Source organism: Manacus candei, unplaced genomic scaffold, assembly GCF_025592945.1.
Source record: "Manacus candei isolate 608988 ecotype Guabito, Panama unplaced genomic scaffold, ASM2559294v1 h1tg000050l, whole genome shotgun sequence".
Classification (NCBI taxonomy): Eukaryota; Metazoa; Chordata; class Aves; order Passeriformes; family Pipridae; genus Manacus; species Manacus candei.
The window spans coordinates 30,010,471-30,037,558 of record NW_026138098.1 but is presented as its reverse complement, the minus strand read 5'-3'; the positions used below and the strand labels follow the sequence as shown (position 1 = coordinate 30,037,558).

General features: G+C 38.4%; 1 protein-coding gene across 3 annotated transcripts in view; it reads right to left on the bottom strand.

The window, feature by feature from the left end:
* Positions 1–27,088, bottom strand: part of BICC1 (BicC family RNA binding protein 1) — a 100,935-nt gene that overhangs the window by 61,605 nt on the left and 12,242 nt on the right. For all 3 annotated transcript variants that reach the window (XM_051800212.1, XM_051800210.1, XM_051800211.1), the window contains exon 2: positions 4,425–4,471. Coding sequence is in view for 1 of the 3 variants with exons in the window: in XM_051800210.1 (XP_051656170.1) it covers positions 4,425–4,471 (47 nt within the window). In the remaining 2 variants the exon portion in view is untranslated. The remainder of the gene's footprint in view (positions 1–4,424; positions 4,472–27,088) is intronic.

The window sequence follows — 27,088 nt, the reverse complement described above, 5'->3', positions numbered from 1 at the left end:
CTTTTACTGTTTCCAAATATCTGTACTGAAAGATCAACTGGTTTTAAAGGATGGTTTCACCACACTGCACTTCCAAAACGGCCTCAGTATCTCTTAAGGTGCTAGTTATTTAATAAAATTAGAAGCTACAGTTTAAACATGTTACAAGCAAGGACAGGAAGGGAGAAAAAAAACCAAACCAAACCAAAAACCTCCTAATCTTTCTTTATACTCCTGAGCTCCCAATAATTAACAGAAGATATTTTGGTACACACATGTAACATTTGTCCAATTGCAACTTCATATTTCCAAGCACGTTTACATCCCCTTCAGGGAATAACAGAGTCTGCAGTCAAGAGAAGCATGAGCATTTAAACACAGCTTTTGCCTAAATCCAGAGATATCTTAAAACCCCCAAGTATCTGCAGCTGGGTAAATGCATGCAAACACCATTTCTAATTGATTAAAAAAAAAAAGAAATTCAATACATGAAAGGTAAAATAACCTCAAACACTCAGAAATGGTAAACCCCACAGGTTACAGCTGGCTGGCAGGATATTGTCCTTCCCACACAATCAAGCTCTGCAAATGGACTCCTGAAAGCCAGGAAAGCAAGAGTTGAGGAGCCCCTTCAGGAGCACTCCAGAAGCCCACGACTAACACGTACACACCGAATTATCCTGAGCTGCAGAGCTTAAATCTGACCCAGAGTCAAGCACTTGAGCAGAGCACCAGGTGTGCATCATTTCCAGTCACCACTTTCTGCACATGCAGTCCCACACCAGCCCAAGAACTCCACCCAGACTCTACTGAACCCACAGCCTTCACCTATCACCCCCCTACTGCTGATAGTCCCAGGAGAAAGCCCAAGGTGGGCTCTTGTCCTGAGAAATTTCAGAATGAAAGTTTACCATCAGCACTAAGACTGCCAAGTGTTTAGAGGGAAAACACCAAAACCTCGATGATGCAGGAGCTAAAAGCAAACCAAAATGATGCATTAAATTCCTCTCTGTCCACATGGCCAACCCCCATCTGTTTTGGATTATGAACTCTTCAGGGCAGAGGCTCACCACCTTCTTACATTTTATATAAGAGTGCCATGCTTATCTATAGTGCTACATAAGTTATATGTTCCTTGGAACCACGTCCTGGCTTTGTCTGGGAAAAAGCATTTCTTGCCTATGAGGCGTGAACCAGATGTTATGGAACTTAATGGAAAAAATCCACCATCATATGAAAATGGGCTTTGGATCAAGAACAAGTAATAACTTCATATTATGTATTCTTCTCACAGAATAAATTAGAACAACCATTTAGAGAGCAAGGTCCACAAGGATTTTTTACATAAATAGTATGTAACACAACAGCAAACCAATCCATATTTATTTAAGATTACATGTCACTGAACTGCAGATCCAAGAGCTCTAGAGAGAAAACTATCCCATTATTTACTTATTTCCTGCTAAATTATTAGCAGCTCCCCAGTGGTTTTTGCAAAATCTGGATTAGATGATGTCAGGTTTTCCCACATTTGAAGCAAAACTAAAACTTAGAAATATTAGAAGAAAGTGCGATAAAATTCTCAGTTTTTTTTAAAATGACACTACCAAAAAACATTAATCTACTTTTGACTTCCGTTCAGGAGCAGAGGAAGGGGCACTTCATCACACGACAGGGCAGAAATATTAGCTGAATTTGGCCCTTGTAGCCAAGAACTGGGATTTATTCTGTAACTCCACCAACAACTGCATTAGATGTGCTTGTTTCTGTTAAAATGCTCAGTGAAATAATGCATTTTGACATCTGAATTGTTATTATTAAACTCTGAAAGTTAATAGTTGATAGGAGCAGTTCACATCCACCGACAGTCTGCTTGATTATGAAAATCCAAAGTAATTCTGCCTTCTCATGTTTAAAGATCAGGAAAAGACTACTTAGCACCAAAGCCTTGTATTAACTTCCTTTAAAAGCCTGAGAGATTCATCAGGGCACACTCTGCATAGGTTAACAGTCCAGGCTGAGTGCCTGACTTCAGAGAGCACATGAGCAACTTCTGTTCCTCCCAAGGACCAGCTAATTAAGAACTGAGCACTGTTCTCCACTGACCAGTCACAGAGCAAGACCAGCAGCCACTTCCAGAGCCATCTGCCAGCAGCCACCACTGTTCCACTCCCTCCAGTACCAGCCTCCTCTCTCCTCCCTCTTGCTCTGCGTGTCTTGACACCTTCTCAAACCTTTGCCTCGTTACCTGTCATTTCAACATTCATATGAAAACTTGTTTCACTTCTCACAGCACTTCCACTCAAGAGTTAACTCCAGTGCACTGAGGGTAGTTCATCAGAAAATACTAAATAATATTTTTTGCATTATTCATGCAAATTATAGCCCCAAGTTCTTGATGTCTCTTGAATGCTGCACTTCTCCCCCCCTCCCTGCTCCACTCAAAAGCCTGCCAATAATGTCCTGAAGTCTCATTTTCAAAACTGCTTTAAAAAAAAATAGTATTTGCTATAGCTTCAAATTCATATCAAGTTTCTGAAAGTATCTTGCTGCCTTAGTTTGCAAGGTGTTTCTAATGCTACAAATCACTCTCTTCCTCACTACACAACCTGAAACACATGAAAAGGTTCTCCATTTTACCTCCGGATACTCTGCCTTATTCACTTCACATGAGAAAGGAAAAAGTTCAGGTCTGATTAAAGGAAATTGCACAGACAGAGACGGTGAGTAAGCTATGAGCAACTGTCCAAAGATTTCTTCCAACAAAAGAAAACTCAAAGAAGATAGTTTCCATCTGGTTTTATTAGCTGTACTATTGTGTATATGTACTTAGAAACCTCAGAAATCTGCACTATTGAGTTGATGAGACTAAGAAGGTGGCCAGTCAAAATGAAGCAGCTTGAACCTATGGCAGCACCCACACTGTGCCTATATAATATCTATGCATAAATATGACAAGATATTAATGCCAAGACAGTCATTGCATTACCAACATGGATAAGTAGTGCACTCTTTTATTCAAATACTTGAAGTTTGGCACATTTTGCTTTCCTGTGGAATTCAAAACAGTATTTTTTGCTATTACACTAATAACTACATAAGTAAGGTACATCATAACTACAGTAAATAACCAGGCATCCACATACACATATAAAATATAAAACACACTCAATCCCACGCAGAGGGAGTTTTTCATCCACAGCTTCAAGAATTGCGAGCAGATTTATATAAGTGAGAAAAAACACTGTGGTTAAATGAACAATGTGTAGAAGGAAGCACACTGCTATGGCTTAGCTTTGTTTCAGTGAGAAACCATGCATTTTGATAAAATCCTAAGGAAGAACTACTGACACATTTTCCTCTGGGCACACTAATATTAGACAGTTAAGCACAAGCACCACATTTGGAAAAATAACAATCATTGTCAGTCAAGAGCAACATAAATCTGAAGACTCCTACAAAATTCTTCCTAAAACAAACATTTTGGCAGTATACATACTTCTCCCCAACAGCCTTCATCAAAGCATCTGACAACCATATGAAGGATAAAGTATTCCACATCTAAAGAGACCTTTGGGAAGTACCACTTATAAATATAAGGAAAACATGAAAAGTACAGCAAATTACTTTAACGGACTACAAATCAAAAAGGAGTTTCAATACCCTTCAATATAAAGCATCAAAATTTAGTCTTCTCTGTAGTACAGAGAGATAAACCAGCTCATTGTTTTTAATAGCCTACAGTATGCAGATCTTCATGAACAATTGGTTAATAATATTTTGCACACTATTCTTGAAAAAAAAACCCCAAAAAACCAAATAGCAACAAACCAATGCCATGCTGCTTTGTAGAAGTTATTTCTAAGTCATTACTCTTGACCATGTTTCTCTTTGTAGTTTAGTTGCTGCAGGACTTCTTTTTTCAGTCCTTCCGTGTCTCTGTCTAACCACAAACTTCATTGAATCACTTTGTGGACTGTGCCTTTCTTTCTTAAAAGGCCTTTGCATTTCTCAACCAAATATTTACTTTCGACAATATCTCAAGAGGTTGCAAGTAAGTTTTTCAATAACAGGATGCAGCATTTATCCACAGACAGAAAATCTTTAAGACCACCTCACAACATCTTCTGGATTAACCCCCTGCTATTAAGCAGAACAAAATTTCATTATATATATTTTAACACTGTCAGTTAAAGAACTGTTAACATTGTTAAATTATTAAGAAATTTTTGTGCATGCATGACAGTACCATACACCAAAGAACCTATTTCTCATCAATCCCATGCATGGCTGGTGGATAGTAGACGCTTTAAATGACAAACGTTTTTCAAAATTTGATTAATAAGTAGAAAGTGCACGGGAAGTCTAATTAGTTGATCTCGTGAATGAGCAATGAGTATAATTTCTCCTCTAGTCAGCTGCTGTCATAGAATGAAAATTCTTACCTTCTGAAAAAAGTCTTCCCCACTTTTCCCTTTGCCCTCTGCAGCAGCTGTAAAACAAAAGCAGGATCTGGTCACTAAATACATAGGAGAAAGTTTACAGGCTTATATATAGAAATTCTCAATGAGTACATGCTACTCTGGGTAATTTTTTTCCCATGCAATAAACATTTGTCAACAACTGACTAAGAACCAGGTCAACCTTTTGCAAGTCACTTGCTGAGTCCAAACAGATGTTTGCATTTGCATACTAGAAGTCTAACACACCAACAGATATTTTAGTTGGAAAGTACACATGGTGTAAGTATAACAATTCAGTCACACTACATACTTTGCCACGCAATTCTAACAGTGGGATCAAAAGACAGCTGGGAGGGCACATGACTTACTATATCAAGATCAAAAACTAGAATCAAAACAAGACAAAAAAATCATATTAAAAAAAAACCCTTTTCCTCTACTGTGCTATTTTTTATATTGAAGTATAGAGCTACTGCCATTTGGTTTATTGAGACTGAGAAAGTGCCAAAAAATCTAAACACTTAGTGCTGCTCAGTATTGTGCTCACCCCTCAACAGCAGGACAAAACATTGTTGTACAACATGGCTTGGAAGCTCACAGGAAGCTATTGCAATATTTAGTGATTTCAAGAGCAAGACCTGGGTTAGGGCTTGGATTATCTCCCACATGTATTTAAACCCCTAATTGTAAATTTAGTTAATGTACATGATTGCACTTAAGACAATACAACAGTTTGCACACAGCTTATGTTGTAGCTTATCTGTGTTGCAACCCAATTCCAAATACAGCAGCTCAAACTGATTGTGCACAGGATAATTTCCTTTTCCCTGGAGAAAAGGATGTCTCCAAACAGAGTACTGAACTACTGAAGAAGCTTATCATCATCATGATTTTGCTGTATTTCTCATGTACAAACCAAACCTCTAGCTCACCCCACCACTGGCTTCAAAACTAAGTTTACATCCCTTAGTTCTCCCCACTCTTCAATTATACAAGCGACTCCAAACTCTTAAGCTAATGTTAACTCAACTAACACAATTTAATAACAAATGCAAGCAAGCAGACACAGGCTAGAGGCATGAGATGACTTTTCCTACCCCAGAGGAAAAGCAGTGCCACTACATTTGAAACAGGCTTCTCAAAATATCAATAACAACACTTAAATACCATGGAGGAAGTGCACACTAGGAAGTTTGATCTAGTACAGTTCAGAAGTTCACATTATTTAACTCAAGTGGAGCCAGAGCAGAGGCAGCAAATGAAGCCTGCCCACAGTCATCTTGCTGCAGAGCAATTCCAGACTCCTCAATTCCACAAGTCTGACAAAATAACGCCCTCTTCTCCTTCAAAACCCTGAAGTGCCTGCATGAGAGAAGCGGTGCATGTTTCAGCAGAACAAGGTTTCCTGGAAGCAGAGAAAACAATCAGGGAAGATTTCAGTTTTTCAGATTTACAAGCTGCCAATACGAGCAGAAAAACCCCAACTTTCTTGAAGCAGCCACTTCATGAATACATGTTGCTTTATAAGTTTTCCATTAACTCAGGAATAGCCATGAAAAGCTTTTGGGAACCACACCACTTCCAAGTTGTCATGGTCATGACAAAGTGAAATGGGACCAAGATGCTTTTAATCAGAGGGTACAGGAGATAAACTGGAGATGAGAACATGACAGATGTGAGGCTGAAGTTGCAGTTTTGGGAATAGACAGATTTTTGTTCCAGCTGCAAATGCATGATTTCTAAACTGAATACAAACAAGAGATGGCTTAGATAATAGCAGTGATGCTCTGCAGGGCATTTAAGTAGAATGCTGACAAAGTGAATTCCAAGCTTTTTATTGTAGGTTTATTTTTAATCTGAATCATCCTGGTGACTTGATTTACAGCTCAGCCCCAACAACAACTGATGGTACAACTGATAGAAGCCAACAAGCACAGACAAAGCAAGAAGAGGGAATGCAAACATCTTAAACTCGCTTCATGGAAAAAACCCCACAACAGTACAGACAGTAGTGAAGCTGGAGCAAATGGCACTTTAGAAACATCTTTAGTTAATAACCAGTGGGTTTAGTTGTTACATCATGCTATAAAGATACCCTTCAACACATAAGATACTTTCTGATAATCCATTTGTAAGGTCTCATGATCCCTGTGAAAAGGCAGGGAAGACTGTTTGGAGGTTTTGGAAAGAGTGAAGTTGAAGGTCTGTGCCTCAAAGCAGTTCTTCACATAAGAGATGTATATGCTGCAATATGTTGCAGTTTTTTCACTTCCTATCCAAGATGCAGCCTGATGTAATGCATGAAGAGGTATCACTGTGATCATTCTTCATTTGGCTGTTTTTCTATATTAAGGTGATCCAGTCGTTGCCATCTCCATCGTGCACTGAACAATAAAGTGCTCAGAACTATGTCTTAAACTGAGTTATACTTAGAGCCATATATTTCACTATAAAAGGAAAAAATGTCTAAAATTTGAAGATGAAATACGTGAAGCAATATGTTTCCTTTTAGGTTAGCTATTTTCCAGCTATTGCCTCCTTTTGCCCCCCTTCCTCTTCCTGAAATTCTTTGCACCAACTATATCTATTTACTCTTCCATTTTGCTTCCTAAAATTTCCTATTTTTCTGAGGAGAAATTACAGTTAAGAAAATTTAAATTTCATCAATAGTTTATGAATTGTGATGTTACCCACAATTACATACATTTTCATCTATGTTTATTCCCAAACTAAGTACCTCTATTTAAGAAAGCTTCCAAGAGGTGTGTGAAAAAGCCTTTCTTCCTCTCCAAAATGGGCAAAGGCAGTTCTAGCACTTCTGAAAACAGTAAGAGTAGCCAAAAACAAGGGGAAGGTTATCCATTTCTTTTATAATTGAGAGGCTAAATAGATTTTGTTCAACAGGACAAAGCCAGCATCTTTTGCAGGGAAATGAGCAAGAGGATCATTCCAGGGTTATGAAAATTATGCAGAAGTCATTAAGAGCACAAACCATTTACAGTGCTCACTGCAAGCAGCTGCAATTTAGTAAGCCATTGAGGTTTACCTCAAATCAGATAAACTGAGATAAAAGCAAACTTTAATTTGTGTTTAGGAAAAAAAGTCTGCTAGGTCATCACATCCCAAGATCAACTTCTTTCTAAACAAATATTGAGAGCATTAACCCTGACTCTGAAAATAAACTTTATCTTTGAAATACTATATTGAGAAGCTCCTGAAATTTACATCTGATGGATGCACTCTGGCAGATTATTTTAGTAATCTTACTAATAGTAATTAAATTTTATTATGAAATCAAGCTTTCTTCAAAAACATTAAGTTTCCTAGTTCTGAAACACCCAAGAGAACAAGCCTTTTGTAGGAGGCTGAGGGCACCAGCAGTGCTGTACCTGTGCTGCCACGGAAGGCACAACACAGCCCATCTCAAATTTGAAATAAGCTTTCAGATTTTAATAGACAAAGTCTCACATTTTCTGACTTTTTAAATTAAATTAATGATTCTCAAAATTAATGATGTCAAAATACCAGACCAGTAACAAACAACGCTAAGAAGTGACACTAATGACAAGTTAAACCATCACTAACCCTAACCCAGGAAATATTATGCCAACAAATACAGTTATCTAATGGCTTGCCAAATTCCACTTCAAATAACTATTAAAAACTGCTTTTCAAGCTTTCTTCCTAGAGATGCAGGTCACTAGAGCCCCACTATCCTCAGCCACTGTGAGAATGCTTAAAGAGGCAGGTCCAAGCAGTTACTCGCAGAAGACAAGACAAACTTTAGTTTTATAAGAACACTCTCATCAATCAAAAGCCAAAGCCCTTGCTGCTCTCCTTCATGTGATGGCAGAGCTTCCTGTGCAGCCACCAGGTCTAGCTTCATATTTAGCAGAAAAAATAGCATTACTGGAAGAGCCCCCCGTCTTACTGAGCTGGGAAGGGCAGAGGGGTGGAGGTCTTTGGGGTCCCTCAACTGGCAGCTCTGGCAGCTGAAGGTGCTCAGGCAACCACAAATTCAGAAGCAACAGATGAAGTCATGGTTTTTCTTAAGTCTTCTCCAGAACCACAGGCTCATCTGCCTGCAGGACCAGGGACCACAAACACGAGGCAAAAAAATCAGAGAAGAGCAGTTAACTTTCTAACAGCTCATTCCACAGCAAAAGTACTACCAAGTCAATGGAAGTACTCCCTGAACTCAAACAAATGTGCACAAGGACAACTGCTCAGAGTCCCTAATGAGAAACAGGAAGGTACCAGTGCTTTGACAAGGTTCCCACAGGAGCCCTGGAAAGCCATGCCTGGTCACCTGCCTTAGGAGATCACTCCACCCTTCTGCCAGTGGTCCCTGTCCCCAAACCAGATTTGAAAGAAACCACAGACCAAACATTAATTAATGCAAGTGTACTTGACTTCTGACTGGCAAATTGATTCATTTCTGCCAACCTCTGCAATTCAGGAAATATTGTTTTCTTAGAGACAGTATTTATTTCATGGTATTGAATAATTACTTAACCAACCTTCACAAAAACTGGGATTACTTTTACACAAAATTGTAACATGGGTTTCAGAAATCCAGATGAAACCTATGTAAATGTGCATAATAAGCATTTTATATTTTAAGCTACACTCTGTTTATTATAATTTCTTCCATACCATGAAATATTTTATATGAGGTTTTTACTTTTCAAGACATATTGGATTGCTGAGGTTCCATCCAATACAAATATGAAACAGTTGAAACAGGTGTTAACTGTTATGGTACCCATGAAGTACACCATTTGTCTACTTAATCACCAAGTCATAAAAAAGCCCAATTGTAATTTCTTCTAAGTTCACATGGAAAATGAATTTGAACTTTCAGTTCAAATGTTATTTTATAATTTAAAAAACTATTACAATACAGATCATATTTTACATGAACTGAACCCAAAATTCATTTAGAGACTTGACTTAATCAGTGTATTATCATTAGTTTGTTGATCTCACACATCAGCTTTGTGTCTTATTTTCCAAACTCCTGTTATGCAAAGCTCAATATAATATTTGTTGGTTATGTTGATTTAGTGTCAAAACTTCCTCCTCTGTGTGCATTGAAAGACCACATTTTTAAAAGAGAACAAAAAAAAGGATGCTCTGCTTTTCAGGTCTCAGCTACAATAAAACAAAATCGTTCCTTGCATCAAAATACTCTTTAACAGGACAGATAATGAGATATTATTTTAATTTTAGCAAGAAACTCTAGAATAATATACCTGAAGGTAAGTACTCAATTTACTTTTCCTGTCCACTGAATGAGAAAGAATTCATAACACTTATGTCAACACTGTCCTCATGTTAATTAGGCTTGATCTTTTTCTGAAACTGCCATGGAAACACACCAGCTATGCAACCAGGTCGATTTTTTTATTTAGTATTAATTTGTAAATTAAATGGACAGTTATTCTTATCAAAAACCTGAGCTCTCTCTTCAAAGTAACCAAGCTGTTATTAGACACAAAGAAACACAACCAAAAACTTCTTTCATCGAAGCAGAAACCACCTGACAAGAAGATTATGTTTTCCTGTGCATGAAGGCAGACACTATTCCACACATACTCTGAAAGCTTGCTTATATCAAGCCAAGATAAAGAATTCCACCCCCACGACCACAGAGTTAAACCAAATTGCTGAAAATATGCCTTTAGGAATAAAAAGATAGAGCACACATTGTTAAAGAGAAAAATAGAAAAATCTGACCTTAAATTGAATTTGCTGAAATCCAAACAAAATGATTTTCCACTTTTCTTGTAACTGCAAAGCCAGTCTCACTTCCAGTTTTCAGCTTAGAAACTAAGAAGTCAGACAGCTCAGCTAAAATGAACAGGTCTGGCAAGAGAAGTAACAGGGCCCAAACAAACAAGAAGACTGCATAAAAAATAGAATTCAAGGCTAATAATTGGCTTTTCAATAAGATTACCTATTCTTTTGACTTTACTACTGATTATAGTAAACTTCATTAAGTAACTATAACACATAGCAATCTCAGTATTTCAGGCTTCATAGATATGTCCAAGTTTTTCAGAGACAATGAAAGAAACACAGACATTAAGACTTTCTTAAACTCATACAAAGAGCAACCTTTATGTTTTGAAGATGTTCACCACAGACAGGTCAGAGTCAACTGGAGGGGTCAGGAAAGGGGGCTGAGCAAAGGGAGACCAAGATTCTTGAGGAGTTACCAGAACATTCAACAACCAAGAAAAGTGCAAAACATACCTGTTCACACAGCATGATGACAAACACTAATGAGAAGGCCAGGAGCTACATGGTGTCTGGAATATTACCCAAACTACCCAATGTCTACATATTCTGTGACAAAAAGACTCTTGGGCTGAAGGTGAAAATAAGCATCACCTCTTATTAGAAGTCAGGGAAAAAATTTACAAACAATGCAAACAAAAACATACCCATGAAATGAACTTACAACATTTATAAGGGAGCATTTTTGCTCTTCGTAGAGCAGCCAAAGAAGAATTGGAAGAATTTCAGCATGCTTGGTAAACGACAATAGACTGTTTAATATCTGGACATTTTTGGGTGGGTTCCACTCTATCTCCTGTTAGGAGGAACTCAATATCCAACTGCTGAGTTATCCATAGAGAGGCCAGATGTGCTGTAACTTCTGGCAGACAAAACAGTGCTGGGAAAAAAGCAGACTGAGCACAGGATACTTTTACCCTGCTTTTGAAATACCCCCTTGGAAGTCCAGTGTCTCCGACCTCTTTTTGGGCTACTTTCTAGCTGGATGAGGTTTTCTTGGTCAAGGTCTATGTCACCTGAATGTGCTTGTAAGCACAGACAGGTAAGACATCCCTTTTCTTCATCCTGCCCTGAAGGCCAGATTTACTCTACAATACAGAATCATGAGCACTATATTATCAGGCACATTCACTTATTAGAGTATTTACTTTTCAATAGCCTTTTATTCCCCTGCATACTGTATTAAAACTAAATTGTTGATATTAAAAATTAAGATTGTTGGCAAATGATTCAAACCAATTATACAACCAGAACTCATGAAGTTTCACCCATCCATCTTTTGTGATGAATAAAGAGAACAGCAACACAGAGAAAAAGGGAAAACTTAAAATAAACTGGGCTCTCTTTCACTACCTCTGCCTAAGTTGTCAAATAAGAATGTAAGAAAAAAAAAAAAGACCAAAAAGACGTTAATTTTGAACAAATATTCCTAGAGATTTGCTTGTAGTATTAGCACGAACTGACAGATTTGGTGACTAATAGCATAAAGGGGGAAAAAAAAAGAAAAAAGGAAAAAAGAAAAAAACATTGCGTTATCCAGAAGGCTACTTGCCTTGGCCACTCCATCATCAATATTTTTAGAGTTGCATAACTATGAAAGTCTATCTAGAACCAATAATCTAACACATAACAACTGTAAATTTTAGATAACTAACACATTTTTCTACTTTTGCAAAACAAATCTATCTCTAGGGAAAAAGCTGTCTGCCAAGGCTCTGCATAGAGAAAGTCTGTTTGTTTATTCATTTTTAGAGACAAGTCACAGCTTGAACGCAGGTTGTGAAGCTGGGGTTGCTTTGGGAGCCCCATTTTCCTTGTTAGAAATCTCTCCTTTCAAAGGCACACATGGGTTTAGCTAATCTACACAACCACAGAACAATTATGTGACATGGAGCACAGGCGAGTGCACAGCACAAGATTTAGGATTTTAGCAAACATAATAAAGTAACTGCTTTGCTTCCTGCCAGCTACTCTTGAAAACAAATCCAGGAATACTGAGTAGCTGTCAGCACTGTGTTACCTGATTAAAACTGCTCTGTCAGCTGCCTCAGACTGACACTTGTTCACTACTAAAGCCACAAACACTCCATCTCTATAACTGGGTAAAATATTCCTGGAAGTCTCCCACGTCATCCTTCAGAGGCACTGGAGGCCCTTTGCTGTTTCCCAGGGTAGATATGCCAGCCCATGTTCCTACACAAAGTTTTCAACCTCCTGTTCCTCCATCCAAGCTTTCCTCAACTTCTTCAGTTTGAAGCTGGCATTTCTAGAGCCCATTCTCACCTTTCACTGTTAAAACCTCGGTTGAAACCAGAACCTCTTCTCCTTTAGAGTACTTGGCTGCTCAATCATGAACAAGTGAGAAAAGAGCCTCTTTGGAAGTCACTATTTATCAGCCATACAACCCCTCAAGTTGGAAAATATCTCCAAGATCATATCCTACATCTTTCTTTAAAAAGTTCTTCTGAATTCTTGATTTCCATGACCAACAGAGATTAAATCAATGGCCCTGCTTCTGGAATCAGCAGAAGGCTTGTTGGAAATTCCTTACCTAATAAAGTCTAACATGAAAAACAAAACCAAGCAAAGCACAACTTGACTTAGTATTTCCTTGAAAACATATAGTGTCTCAAACTAACACAAATTTTCCATTTCAGGTTTATAACCACTTTACTGGTACCGTAAAAGGAGAATATCAAGGCCAAAAGTGTACTCAGATGCCACATGGTGGGAAAGGAGATGAGAATTCAAAGAAAGAAAAAAATTGAAGACAGGGCATCCCAATTAGAGGGCCGCTGCTCATAAAAAGTACTGGATATTTTTCTGAAACCTGAACAACAGTTTGTGCATTACAGTAAGAATTCATCAACTCAAAATCATAACTTGAATTATTTCTTGTTTTAGCACCAAGATTTAAATAAATTTTAAAGTTCTAGATGTACCATATAAAGCTAGAGAACCTAGTCGATGTGGGCTAAGGTTTCCTTTTAAAAACAGAGACCTAACTTTTGATAACTTTTCACCAAACAATTCCCATATTATTATCTCCGGATTTTTGATCACAAGCAACATTTTTCTTCCATTTTAATCAATGGATGAACACAGCTTTCTCACAACTAAATATTGTAGCCGCTGAGTTGAACACCCTATTACTAGTTTCTGACAATTACAATGAGACAGTTTTGTTAAGATCCATGGTTTTTAGCATGAGTCCTATTAAGGACACTCATGCACTGTAGCTCACCTCAGTACCTTCCCCAGTTTTGGGAAAAACATCATTGAAAATATATTGGATACAGTATTAAAAAGGAGCGAGATTGAGTCTATGCTTTTCATGTTCATAAAGCATTTTTGCTACCTAAATATATAAGAATAAAGCATCCATGACTTCAACCTTCCTATACTCCATGGCCAAGCTGCTGTCCAGAAAGATGCAAACTGGAGTCAGAATGACATCCAAAAAGTGTCACCTCTACTGAGAAGTGTAAAGGAAAGATGATGTGGTTTAGCTTGTATTACTTTATTCACAGACTTAGTTAATTGTGTCCCTTCCTTCAAACATGACTTTCTGCATTTCAATTTCCCAGGAAACTTAGAAGCCTGTGGCCAAAATGATAGGCTGGCCAGAAACAATTTTCATGTTGTATTAATTTGTTCCAAACCCTTTGCAGTGAGGAACTGACAGCAGCAGCCTGCAGCCAGCCATGAAGTCAGCAAGAGCACTCTCCCTCATTAAACAGAGCTTAGATGTCATCAAATCCCCTGACCCATGATCCAAGGAGTGGTAGTTTTGGAGGAGACAGCTGGAAAAGGGCAGCTCTGGTAGCTGGAGGAAAACCTCACCAATATCCCATACAACCCACTGCTGTTATAAAATATTTCTCCTCACAGCAATAGAATTTATGAATATTCATGCCAGCAACCAAGTTTTCCACTACTGTAGTCTTCCTCTCTGACCCAAGGGAAGAGATCAAAACACTGTGGGAGGGTGCAGCCATCCCAGCCCCACTTTCACCTTGCCTACCTCAGTTGACTCCTCCATCATTATTAGTGCACGAGCTGCCATGCACATCACCTGCTCTAAATCTGGGGGCTGTTGTTCCCTAGGAAGGTGTTTAGTGAGACAAGGATCCAGCTCTGAGGCTCCAGCATTTTGTCCCTTCCCTTCAGTCCAGCACTGTCAACACCCCAAAGGGGACAGGACAGCTGACTGAGCTCTCCCTGTGCTGTCACACACCTGGAAATCAGCCAGAGCATTCACGTGAGGGTAGGAGAAGTAAGAGATGTAAAGCTTAGCTTGGCATTTTTCTAACAAGCTCTGCAGCAGGACTGCCTTCTTGAGTCAGTGGATGCTGTGAAGGCTCAAAATAAAGCCCTAGAGTGCCTCAGGAGGCAGAACCTCAATTGCTGCCAGTGCCTGACAGATCCAACTCTGCCCCCCAGGCCAGAGCACCCATTTAACAGAACTTGCTGTTTACAGGAGGAAAGAAAACCATAATCTCAGAAGTGCCCCAGGGGCTGACAGAGGATACCTGCCAACCACAAAAGCTCTGCTCTCAGCAGGCTGATCGCTGGGGATATTCTTTCCATTTGTTTAGGGTTCAACTTTCAATGCACAACCACTTTTGTTGTCAGGTATGTGTGTACAGATACTGTGTGATCCATTACAGGGGAAGGAAGAATGTAGCAAGGCTGTAAAAAAATTAGAAACAAAAGCCCTACAGATTTAGATAAAAATGTACACAATATTTTTCTGATGGCCCTGCTTATTATGAGTCATTCACAGATGTGGAGTTGCAGGAGAGAAGCCAAGACTAAGTCAAAGACAAAGCTTTATACAGGAAACCAGTTTAAGGCTGTTGCAATGCAGGTTACACACTGAGCCACGAGGCCTTTTCCAAGAGACACTGTGTATCTGGCCCCATCATGCTGAACAAGATTCTGAAGTACACTCAACGGGGACAAAAAACATTACTGGGAATTAAGAAGCCTCTTCCTTTTGCAAAAGTCAACCAACCCCACACTCTCCATCTTCCTGGATGCAATTGGAATATTTGGATAACAAAACACAAACAGTTCCCTTCTTCTGTCCAAAACTCACTTTCTTTCCATTTCAGTCTTTTTATCAGAATAAAAAAAACAACAGCCTCAGAGTTTTTAAAGGACACATGTTGCAGACCCTTTTCTAGGCATCTGTGCTCCTGCTTCTGCACATCTCCACAGCTGCAAACACCTCAAATGAAAACGGCCACACTTGCAAATCCATACACCCAGACTGCATGGCATCATTTTTTCCTTTAACCCATCATACTACAATATGATGAAAATAAGTTCTTCTAGCTATCAAAATATATACATAACAAGTAGCAAAGGACAAAAAGTTTAAAAAGCCAAGAAAAAAAAGCATAAGATATTAGTAGATTTAAATAAGTACAGGCAGAAGCACTAGAGCAAGGCACTGAAGCAGTCAGCTAATTAAAAAAAAGGAAGAAAAGAGTAAAAATCACATTTTAACACACAACTCAATTTACAGAAATACACTGCAAATCTCAATTTCTACCTTTCATAGCTTTAAAGACAGAAAAAAATTGTCCGAGTTTAGATTATTCTTAGATATCACCACAGATAATGTTTGAAGGGAACGAGTTCATCTGTTTCAGTCAAGAACAAACACAGTTCTGTGTAAACAACATCCCTGGGGAAGTCGCAAAGCAGATGTGTAAGAGAGAGTGGGATGGATCTCCCCAAAGGGTGGAAGCAGAGGAAATAAACTTATCCTACATCAAGTTTAGAGCTGTGTATCACCACAGCTAAGTGTGTGCCAATTTGTCGCCCATTTTTCCACACATTATTAGCTAGGCAAGGAATCCAATTATGTATCAGCACAAAACCACAGCAATATAAGTTACTTTGCCAAACTAAAGTTTACTCACAACACCAAGATCTTTCTGCTTTTAAAAAGCTAAGGAAATGAAGTAATTGTTTAGGTAAGAAGATCAAAGCACAACAGAAGTCTAGACCCTTCTGGTAAAGGTGAACAAGTTTTATTTTCACAGCTGGTTTTATGTCCATATTTTCAACATCTACATGATTTTTTCTTATGAACAGTTTCCATGTTAAAAAACACAACTGCTATATACAGCTGCCAAAGCATTAAATTATTCCATTTATGTGCATGCATATAAATAAAAACATACGCACTCAGAGCGAATAAAGGACGTCAAGTTGTATAATTAGCGTTTTCTAGACACAGTTTACAGTAAGATAAAAGCCTGCACTGGTTTACATTGCAGAAGCCTAGCATCCATACCAGCTCAAACCATGCCACATTAGGAGATGTGGGCTGCATCAGCTGTCAAGGATAATCTATTAGATTTTACTTTAGAGTTGTGGACTGTTCAGCAGAAAAGAAGACAGCTAGCTTAAGATAAGCAAAAGCATTCTGGTTTCAGAGTGTTAATCAACAACAAATTAAAACAATTACATTAATTTTATCTCCTAAGCTAAGTTATTCCATTTGGGAAATCCTACCTGCTTCTTCACTGAGTCAGCACTACAGATATAAACAGTACTGGACTGAGTCATAGTCAATGCATGTATCCAGAAAAACAGTGCTCTGAGTTGGCACTAGGAGAAAGTCTTCTGGACAAAAAGATGCAGCTCCACAAGAAATTCTGCACTAACCCTGGCAGCACATCTTTTTATTACCAATCTATTTCCCAAATTAAATAATCTTCTATCAAAAATTCACTGAATGGTATCAGATCATTGAAGTTGGTAAAGTTCAGCTAAACAATAATTACATTCTTTCACCACCTATTTCTAATTCATTTTTCATCAATACTAGGGAAAACCTACAACATCATTTTCTCTACAGTGAATGAAGAGCTGAATGACAGGAAGGTAAATCTTTTTTTTCATTGTGGAAAAAACTAACCAGTTGCAAACTGTACTCAGTTTGCTAAGTACTGTTTCAGAAAACTTAAGTATTCTTGCCAAACCAAGTGTAAGGTGGCATAGAAAAGCAGAATTTCAAGTTACACAAACAAGTAGCAAAGTCACGTATTCATAACCAATTCATTGAGAACTGCTCAGCTGAAGGTGCTATAAATCCACCGGGCTTTCCAGAATGCCTTGGAAACAAATGCCTCCCAAAAATGCAGGATGGCTCAGGCATTATGAAGCTGAGCTCATGCTATGTATTACAGAGTCAGTAGAAAGAGGCCTTAAGTTAGTCACCTAAGGGTTAAAGACCAAACCAAACTCTGGCAGAATGTACAGGGATATTTATTCAAATACCTCAATGCTATTGAGATTTGTCCCTCAAAGATCCCAAAGCCCTTTCTGAAATTAAACACAGACATGCTGGAAGCACACATCACTAAAACTGCACACGGATGAGAAGATTTAACTGCCCCATTCACCTTCAAGCACTGATCTAGATTGTTAGCCATCTTCACATGGGGACTCCTCCCAACTTTGGGCTGATCTCAGGAAAACAAAATTAGTCAAGGATGTAAATTTTGCAGTACTTAAAATAAAATATATGAGCATGCTATAGGAATAAAGATTATCACCAACTTTATAGCTCAGCCATCAAATCCCATATGTATTTTTGGGCCAGGTTTTCATACAGAGCAACACGCTCAAGTTAGTTTTTCTTGGTTTCCAAACTATGTATTCTGGCTACGTGGGAGAAGTGTAGAAATGCAAAGCTCCCCCCACCCCAAGGCTCCCAGCAAATGGGTCTTTAGAAAGCCAGCTGTATTAACCATTGGATTCCTTGTGATTCCCACCTCCTAGAGACAAGGTCCTGCCTTAAGGGAGCCGAAATGCTCCCGAGGGGCTGTATAGTCCCGACAACACCTCTGAACCTCTACACTTGCAGCAGTGAGTGATCTCCATTGGCACTTTTCAGCATTCAGGAAGCGACCCGCAGAGGGGTGGAACCTCTAGTAGTCGCTTTGACTGCTCAAACCTATCCCAAAACTGCTACGGGGCATCTGACTAACTCTAAATAAACATCACTTAGGAGTGTGCGTACCCAGATGTGAAAGCCGGCCTTTGTGAACCTTTTATTCAAACCCCACCAAACTGAGTGAGGCGTTTAAGGAAGTGGAGAGTTGGAGTTATGTTGCCCACACAAACAGGCCCAAAATATGTTACTCAAGTCCTAAGATTCCCTTTCTTTTCGCACACAAGCAAATCACTGCCTACCCTGTACGATCTCCAAGACCAGTATCTCGCCCCCTGCAAGCTAATTTGTATTTTTATGGACTCGAAGCTATTTCTACAACTGTTGTTTACAAGAAATATATAAGCCAGGAAAACTCTACAAAACCCCATTTACACAATCTTGTGATACAGTGCAGGAAATGCTTAAGCTAAATTAATGACCACAAGCAAACAAGAAAGCATTGTTTAGTGGTTAGACAACTGAGGTTGAGTTACCAACTCATTTATCTAGAAGCCTTGACTATGTCTGGAATTAAGCTCCTCTTTTCCACTTACAAGACTCAGGGAAGTCCTGCTTAGAAGAACTGATACAATACCAAAACCCAGTAAGTTCATGCAAAATAAACTGGAAAGAAACTCGTAAACTTAAGATATAAAATGTCAAGTGCGGGGAAGCAAAAAATTAAAACAAAGAATGTACAATTTCTGCCAAAATCTAGAAAAACAAACAATAACAACTAAGGAACTAATGTTTGGCCCATTTGTGCCTCCAGTTCCTGCGTGGAGGCTTTAGCTGAAGAAATATCGTATTTTTGCAAACAAAAACAGGATCAAGTAGCAAGATGTTACTGCAGCTGATTTAATGTAATCCGGTTTTCAGAACTATTTTTTTTTACCATTTTTGCTCAGTATCACTCAATTTGGATCCTTTCCGTAGAAGTTCACGTCAAAGTTTTTTTTCTTCTGTATTATGTCAACTATGAACTCCTTTTTCAGTATTTACACAGTAATAAAGTTATACACAGAACAAATAAGGAAGTTAGTCCAAACCTGGTCTGTAGCTGAAAGTTAATACCTCATACTGCACATCTATAAATTATCTCAGATGTGAATTAATATTTCCAATGGCCAATTTTTAAGTGTCTGCTGCTCAGGGTAGGGCACATCTAATAAACGGAAATGTTAGCAAGCATCATAGCAAGCATTTAGCATATCCCAACATGGCACTTACCAGCATAAACAGTGCTCCTAAAGTCTATATTTACATTTGCTTTTGTATGCATATTTGCCTCAAGTACCGTGGTAAGTGCCTCTTTACTCGGGCAGCATAACGCCCTACTCCTCTAAAAATACTCGAAGTCAACCTGCAATACACCACAAAATCACTGAGCAGATTTTAAGTCACAAGGTAACAAATAAAGAATTTCCACTTTTGTATCACCAAACACAGAATGAAATTACTACCTATTCATAAAAAGCACTATGGTCTAAACGTTGTGTAACATCTCTCAACATGTACTTGCAAAATATCCCAGTTTTTATAAATATTGCCCATGTGTTTCATTGCTTACATAAAGCTTTTGCCAAAACACTCACTTTTTAAGTGACAAGGAAATCTTAGTAATCTGGAAGGAATGTCAGCGAACCAAATAGAAAAATCAAGTCTACTATTTGCACTGTTACCTACCAATTTGTGTTCTTTGGAGTAGTCATAATTAACTGACATAATGAATGCACATATCCAGATCTGTTGAAGCTGAGCTGACATAGTACACTTGTCAATTTTAAGATATATTTTCTAACCAAGGGGCATAATGTCACTCTCAGGACTGAATAGCGAATAAAACCAAAACCACAGCCAGTTTTGGGACAAAAAAAATATTAAAAAGTGTTATTCAAGAAGACAAAGATTAGATTGCTATGGCAGCAGATAAGTTAGACTGCAAACTACAGGAAACATGCAACGATGTTGATGAAGTTCTTTTAAAATAGACCAAGAAATAACTACTGTAAACCATCAACTCAAGTATCAAGTGAGCCTTGCAAGAGGAAAAATATTATCCAAAATCCATAACCAGGGAACACTAGAAGAGATTACTCTTGAGAATAATTCTAGCTAGAAATCATAAAGATATGTAATAGGAGAAAAAGAACTCCTTTTTTTATGGAACCACATTTGCTTCTGTAAAGTACTTAGCTGTGTTTGATTTATATGATGTAAAACACAAGTAAGCATATTCCTATAAGCTATTTTCAATTCAGTTATACGACTAGACTACTTTCAACTTACTTTAAACATATCTAAGTTGATATGTGGGAAAACAAAACCACTATATGAATACAATTTCTAACTCAACAACAGTTTTGTTTCAAGCAGACAAAGGTCTCTGGACTGCAAACCTCCTTAAGGAAATACAGTCCACTTGAGAGCAGGCTAAAGTAGCTCAAAGCCAGCATTCCCAGACATAAATATGAAGGTACTGGGGTCAGGTTTCCATGAAAGAGACAAGTTGCCCATCAATTAAAAAAAAAAGTGACCGTATGTGTGTTTGCAATAGCCACCAAAAGGAACTATTTGAGTGCTTTACGTTCAGCAGAACTAACAATAAACCAAGCCTCGAGCACTCATTTTTGCTGGAGAGTAAAAATATAATGCCACTTGACAGTCAAGGGGATCTCAGCTCTGTATTTCAGTGAAAAACAATCACCACCACCACCACCACCACCCCGGGGCACAGATTGGTCAATACTCCTCATGTGCTTGCATTTGGCTACTGTTTCTCCTAAACACCAGTTAGCAGTTCATTTTAAAAACAAAAATTAAAAAAGTGCAGCAAAGTCTTAATCAGATCCAGTTAAGAACAAAATTGCTTTAGGTTTTCATTCTCCATCAAAATCTGTATTAAGGGAATAATACAGGAAAATTATAAGCAGTTAATAACAGCAACAAAACCACCTCATTAAAAAGTATGCATTTATGTACAAGGTGAACACACTAAGTCAGCCTCTCTTTCTGATGATTATTTCAAGCCATATAATTTTTCAACAGCAAATTGCAATTCATACAGACAAGTATCCCAATCACAGAAACACCTGAAATTTTTCAAGTCCCCCATTACTTCTTCTAGGCTTTATCAAGCACTAACAAGAGATGTCTTTCACATGTTGGGTGAGATTTACACTGCTGGGAAGTTCTGCAAGTTAAATTGCAAGTTAAAAAAACATACAACAAACAAAAAAATTATATATAATAAACCCCAAGTAACCTCTAATGCTCCTTCCTCTTATAATTTAAGAAAAAAACCTTCCACTGACCAAACTCTTAAATTGTGTTGTTCTCAATATACTGAGTCCTTGACCTCTATTTCAGCCTTTTTATTCACACACAGGAACTCAGGATGGAAAAAGCCAGGTTAGTATTCCCACAGGTTTGCAAGAACTATGCAAAGCCTGGAGTAATGCTGGATAAAGCCACAAAGCCATCCAGGAGAAAAATAAAAACAAAATAAAGCTGAAAACTGAAAATTTATGGTTATGTATATTATCAAAAATTGTCAACCCAACAATTATTTTCCTGAGAGAGGGTTGATCATGGAGCCCTCGAATCAGAAAATGCCTACTACTAAGGAACAGAAAAGTTACAAAGCCTTTGCTCTTTGTGATCCAAGGATACAAAAAGCTCTGCTGAAAAAAAAAAAAAAAATTGTCCACAAAAGATTCCTAACATTCTTCTTCCATTACAATAATATAGACTTCAAGATGTTCCACAACGTGAACTATAGCTTCGTGCAGTGCAACCCAGCCAACAGAAAAAGTGCATTCTCCATGCAGTTAGAATTGATCAGCTTTAAAACTCAGCAGAAAGGGAAACTTGGGGACTTGCTGCTCTGGTTCCTCTGCTGAATGTTTGGAAAGTTCATGTTTCAGGAGTCTTTAAGCAGAGTGAACAGTATCTCACGGCTGCAGAAAACTGCACTTGAAGAGGAGGGTTAATAAAACTAAGTTGCATTTCTGAGAAGGCTCTGGCAGTGTATCATACTGGAAGCTTCCACTTCCAGACATGAGGTATTTCCACAAGAATTGGCTTTTTGAAATTTTAAAGTTGGCCTCATTTCAGAAATACATTGAGAAAGGATAAGAACGGGACCCCCAGAGGGAAGTCCAGCTCTGCTGTCACACCACACAAAATGTGCATTTTCAGTTCAGGAAAATCCTCCCTGAAGTGGAAGTGTCCACTTAGAATAAACTACATTATGCCTCATCCAGAAAAATGGCAAACAGAGCCCTACCCACACATGATAAGTATTAAGGAAAGCCTTCTACTATTGACTTTATTTAACTGGGTCTTCCTAGAGTTGCAATTAATCCCTAAGAATTTTCCAAGTTCCTCAGTTAGCAGAGACTGTGAGTGATTTTTATGCCAAGTCTGTTTTTACAGTTGAAAAAAGTCCACATACTCACAAAAACACAAACCCAAGATTCAAAACATCATCTCCTAATATTAAAATCCAGATATTCTAACAAAAAAAAAATCATAAATACATACTCCCTTTATTCCAAAGATAATACTTATTATCAATACAATTTATTCCTGAGCTCAAGATAGTACAAAAGTATAACTATCAACTGCATACAATTTATTACAATAACACGAGTACAACCCATCAGATGCACCTACAGTCTTCAAGCTTCACACAGTTCCATTATCTGAGAAAAATCATTTTTTCAACTGACTGTTCTTGAGATAAACCTGACAGTGCTGTGTTTTCTCTTGTGCCAACAATGACTTTAGCACTTAATTTATGTTTTTAAGCCTCCTCCTTCATGCTGTTTTTTTACCAGTGCTATTTCAACTATTTGAACTGTCCCCTTAAAACAGAATTTGGCTATTGTTTGCTTTTTGTTTGGCACATTACTAAAAACAATGGGGCATTGCACACAATTAGGACTAATTCAGTCGTATGGAGACCAGCAGATTGTTCTGTAAGGACAAGCATGTGAGCTCATATTTTATTCTTTTTCCATAGACACAAAGCTCCCAAAGTTGTCTTGACATAGAGGAAGGGACATTGCAATGGTCAGAATAAAAATCCAGGAAACTCAGTAGACTCTGAAAGTCTCTACATATCTCAACCCTGTATAATAAAAAAAACACACCTAGAATTAACAGAGGTGAAAGTCTGGATGGTGTACTCCATTTCTAGAGTTCATAAGCCATTACTATTAAGACTGCCAAAACCAGCAACATTTCCTGTTTATGTTTTTTTTCTTCTATTTTGATTTTGGTTGAATTTGGGGTTCCTGTTAGCACTCAACTGGCTTTAACCATAAAATACTTTTCAGCTCTCTAAGTTGCTACCCTGAAATCATGAGACTGCTTGGCTACTACGAACCCACAACCTTGGCAAAACCAATTTGCAGGAATTGATACAACTCTTTTCTGTAACTTGATGAAAAATAATCACCAGATTTAAGGTGTCAGAAGAAAAAATTGGTTTTCGAAAAAAAAGCAAATTTGCTTCTGTCACCTAAGCTATCACAGTGAAATATTTGCCAGCTCTCACTGTGTCTGCATGAACCCACTTGATCATAAATCAGAGAGTTTTCTCCAGCAAAGAAAACTATTCTTACATTGCTAAAGAAACAGCACCAGGAAGGTAGCTCAAGCATCAGCCCCTGAGGTGTTCAGTGTGGGTGTTCAGTCCATTTTCAATCTCTACTTGGCAGTAATTAATCAACTCCTGCCAGAAAAATCAAAAACCAGTCTGTATTTGAGCAAAGGGAGCAGATCTGTGACCCATCTGCAGCAGTACCTGGTATTTACAGAAGCACCAACAAGAGTCCTTCAAGCATAGTAAAAAAAAATTAAATTAAGAGTTACTTGAATTGCCTAAAAAGGCAATTTTCCTCCTAAGCAGCCTCTTCATCTCTACTTCTCAAACATTTTGGAATATTATCCCTTTAAATTCAATTAGGTTTAACTCATAAATTACTTCAAAAGAGAAATTGATGCTGCATTTCTAAACCTGAACTAAAGACTTACAGCTCAGGAGCAGAATGTTTGAGAAGACGACATCACCTGGGAACCACAAGAGAACACAAAGATTTATTTTTTTTTATAAGTAGAAGGGAGTACCATGTTTTCACTTGTGCTGATGTTAAACTCCTTTGCAGGATATAAAATTACTTTTACATTATTAAGAACACATTCTTACTCCTTTGATTATTAAAAAGATGTAAGACAGGTTAAATTACAAACAAAATGCTGAATACTAAGCACTTTAAAGTGTTTCAGAATAAGAAGCTCCATCTATAAGTTTACCATTACCTTCACACTACCAGGTAAAACTGATCTACCTAACAAATACGTATAGTCTCCCAATTTATATTTTTAATCATTGGCAAGACATTAAAATGATGAATAAAAGTGCACAATGCCAATAGCTTACAAAGCAAATATTCAGCTGTACTCAAAACTACACTCCTAAAACCCCTAGTGTTATCTAAAAGACTGTAAAATTTATTTTATGGCTGTGGCTTTTCTTTTCCGAGTAGAACAAAGCAAATCCTTGCTGACTGGCTCACGAGCACCAGCTCTTCTGGTTTCCATCTTTTAACACGGAAGTCAACATGCACTGAGGCATCTGAGTTTGCTTTATTGCAGCAAACAAAATGCATTGGAGTCCCAACCACCTTGCCAGTAAAGCAGTAGCTCTTCTGAGACATGCACTGCATCTCCCTCCTCCTCACCCCACATGGAGAGATGGCAGGCCTGGGTAGGTAGGAAAGCATCTACACCAAAGCCTACACTCAGATGTAAGTGTTCACCAACGATCTATTCCATCTGGAGAGGCAGGTCAGGAGAGGAAGGAAAACATTTGAATGTTCACCCAGCCCCTGTGGGTTCCCAGCTCCTGTGCCTGCCCCGAGCCTGCTCTCACAGCCTCAAGTCTGTGGAGCAGCTGCAAAAATGCCGAGTGGGCTCCAGTTGATCCTGATCCATCACACTGCTGGAAGGAGGCAGAACAGAGCTGGTGAGTGGTTTCTCCTCCTCTCCTCCCATAAAACAGCACAAACAAAAGAGAGAGCAGAAGAGTGGCTGCACAGAAGCAGCTCCTCTCCGAGCAGCCCGTCTGGCTGCCGTGCGATGTACGGGGAGATCCTTCCTGTTCACATCCAAAGCTACTGGACTCTTATAACCCTCTTAGTCACGTCTCCCTTTGCCTCTTGGGTCCCGAGATTTCCCGCTTAAAAAATATTTCCTATCTGTCTGAAAAACTTGGCCTTGACACCCTCCCAGCGAGTCCCTGCTCTGGCGAACCTGCACGGGCAGTTGTGTAAATCTTTCCTTTAACTCAGCCACTCTTCTCCCACGCCTGGCTCCGTCCTGGGCACGTTTGTGGTTCCTGCCAGACCAAGCCACTACTCCACCTGGAGGACAAACACCCCTTTGACTCATGTGAAAGAAGGCAGCAGGGAAGAGAGACACCAAAAGGACCCTCAGGCAGCAGGGAGCTGCAGCACGAAGCTGACAGCACTTAATTCTTTAACACCTTATTAAATCTAATCTCCAACTCTCTGCTGGCTATTCCCAAGTGGAAGTGCCAACAGAAGCTCTGCAGTGACACAGGAGAGCCACGCATTCTTGCATAGATGCAATTGATGTCCTATACAGAAAAGAAGTATATTTATATTTTAATTTTTTATTACATTCTCAACTCATAACACCACTAACCCTCAGCTGTCTACATAAATACAGAAAATATACTTCCAACAGCAAGTACATCAATTGAAAAAAAACTTTTCAATTGATCTTTAGCCAAAGTTTGTGTCTTTCAGGTGGGAAACACCTAAAGCTGCACTTAAAATCCAGCAGAATATTCTTCTACACTCACTTTCCCTAAACATTTACAACAACACAGAATATAAAGTTCTGTAAATGTTTAAATATAAACAAAACTTTACAATGAGCCAACCCTACTTTTTTTTTTTCCACGGCTTAAACGATTCCTCATGTTTCAAACACTGGAATGACTTTATTTCTGCCAAGTCTCTGAACAATCTAAAGATGTCACCGAAGACCACTTAAAGGAAAAAACCTGACTGCTGCTAAGCAACCCAGAAAACATCCTTGCATGTTCAGTTGTTTAGTGCGTTAAAAAATGTCACACATACTGAGGAGCCACATATTCTGCGTTCTGACGGTGGAAACGTCTTCCACACAGAGAAATTCCGCAGAACATGTTCCTATTTCAAAAAGGAATTGCTTATAAAGGACTAAAAAGATTTGATCAGATTTATTCACTGTTTCTGCACATGGAACAGATTAGAAACATATTCTCTCTTATCCGTTATTTTACACACACTCCGGAAGTAAATTTACTAAGGAAAAACAGCACTTATGTTTGTTTTACTAAAAAAGTAAAGACATACTAAGATTCTTTTCCACTGTATAAAACAGTATTTTAAAAAAATGTATTCCACATCCAGACTCTTTAAATCAATGCTATTTTAACTGCTCCAACGGCATATAAACAGAGGTCATCTAATGTAATTTAATATTCCACCATTCTACAGCACTTCTCACCCATGGATGCACTCACACATTCAGAAGAAGTGAGACCAAGTCTCATATTCCTTGAAGCAGATCAAGATGAAAAAAAGTATTTCCATATCACAGCAAGGATGGCATGCAAATGTATCCATTTCAATTACACACAAATACATATGTACATTTTTATTTAAATCTATGTATTACACACACAGATATGATTTTAAACACAGATTATTTTAACTACTTTCTTTTCAGCAAGTGGTTAACCTTTCACTCACCGTGGCTCTGTAGCTCTCTGCACAGGAACTACCTTACAACAAAGCTCCTGGTTTAA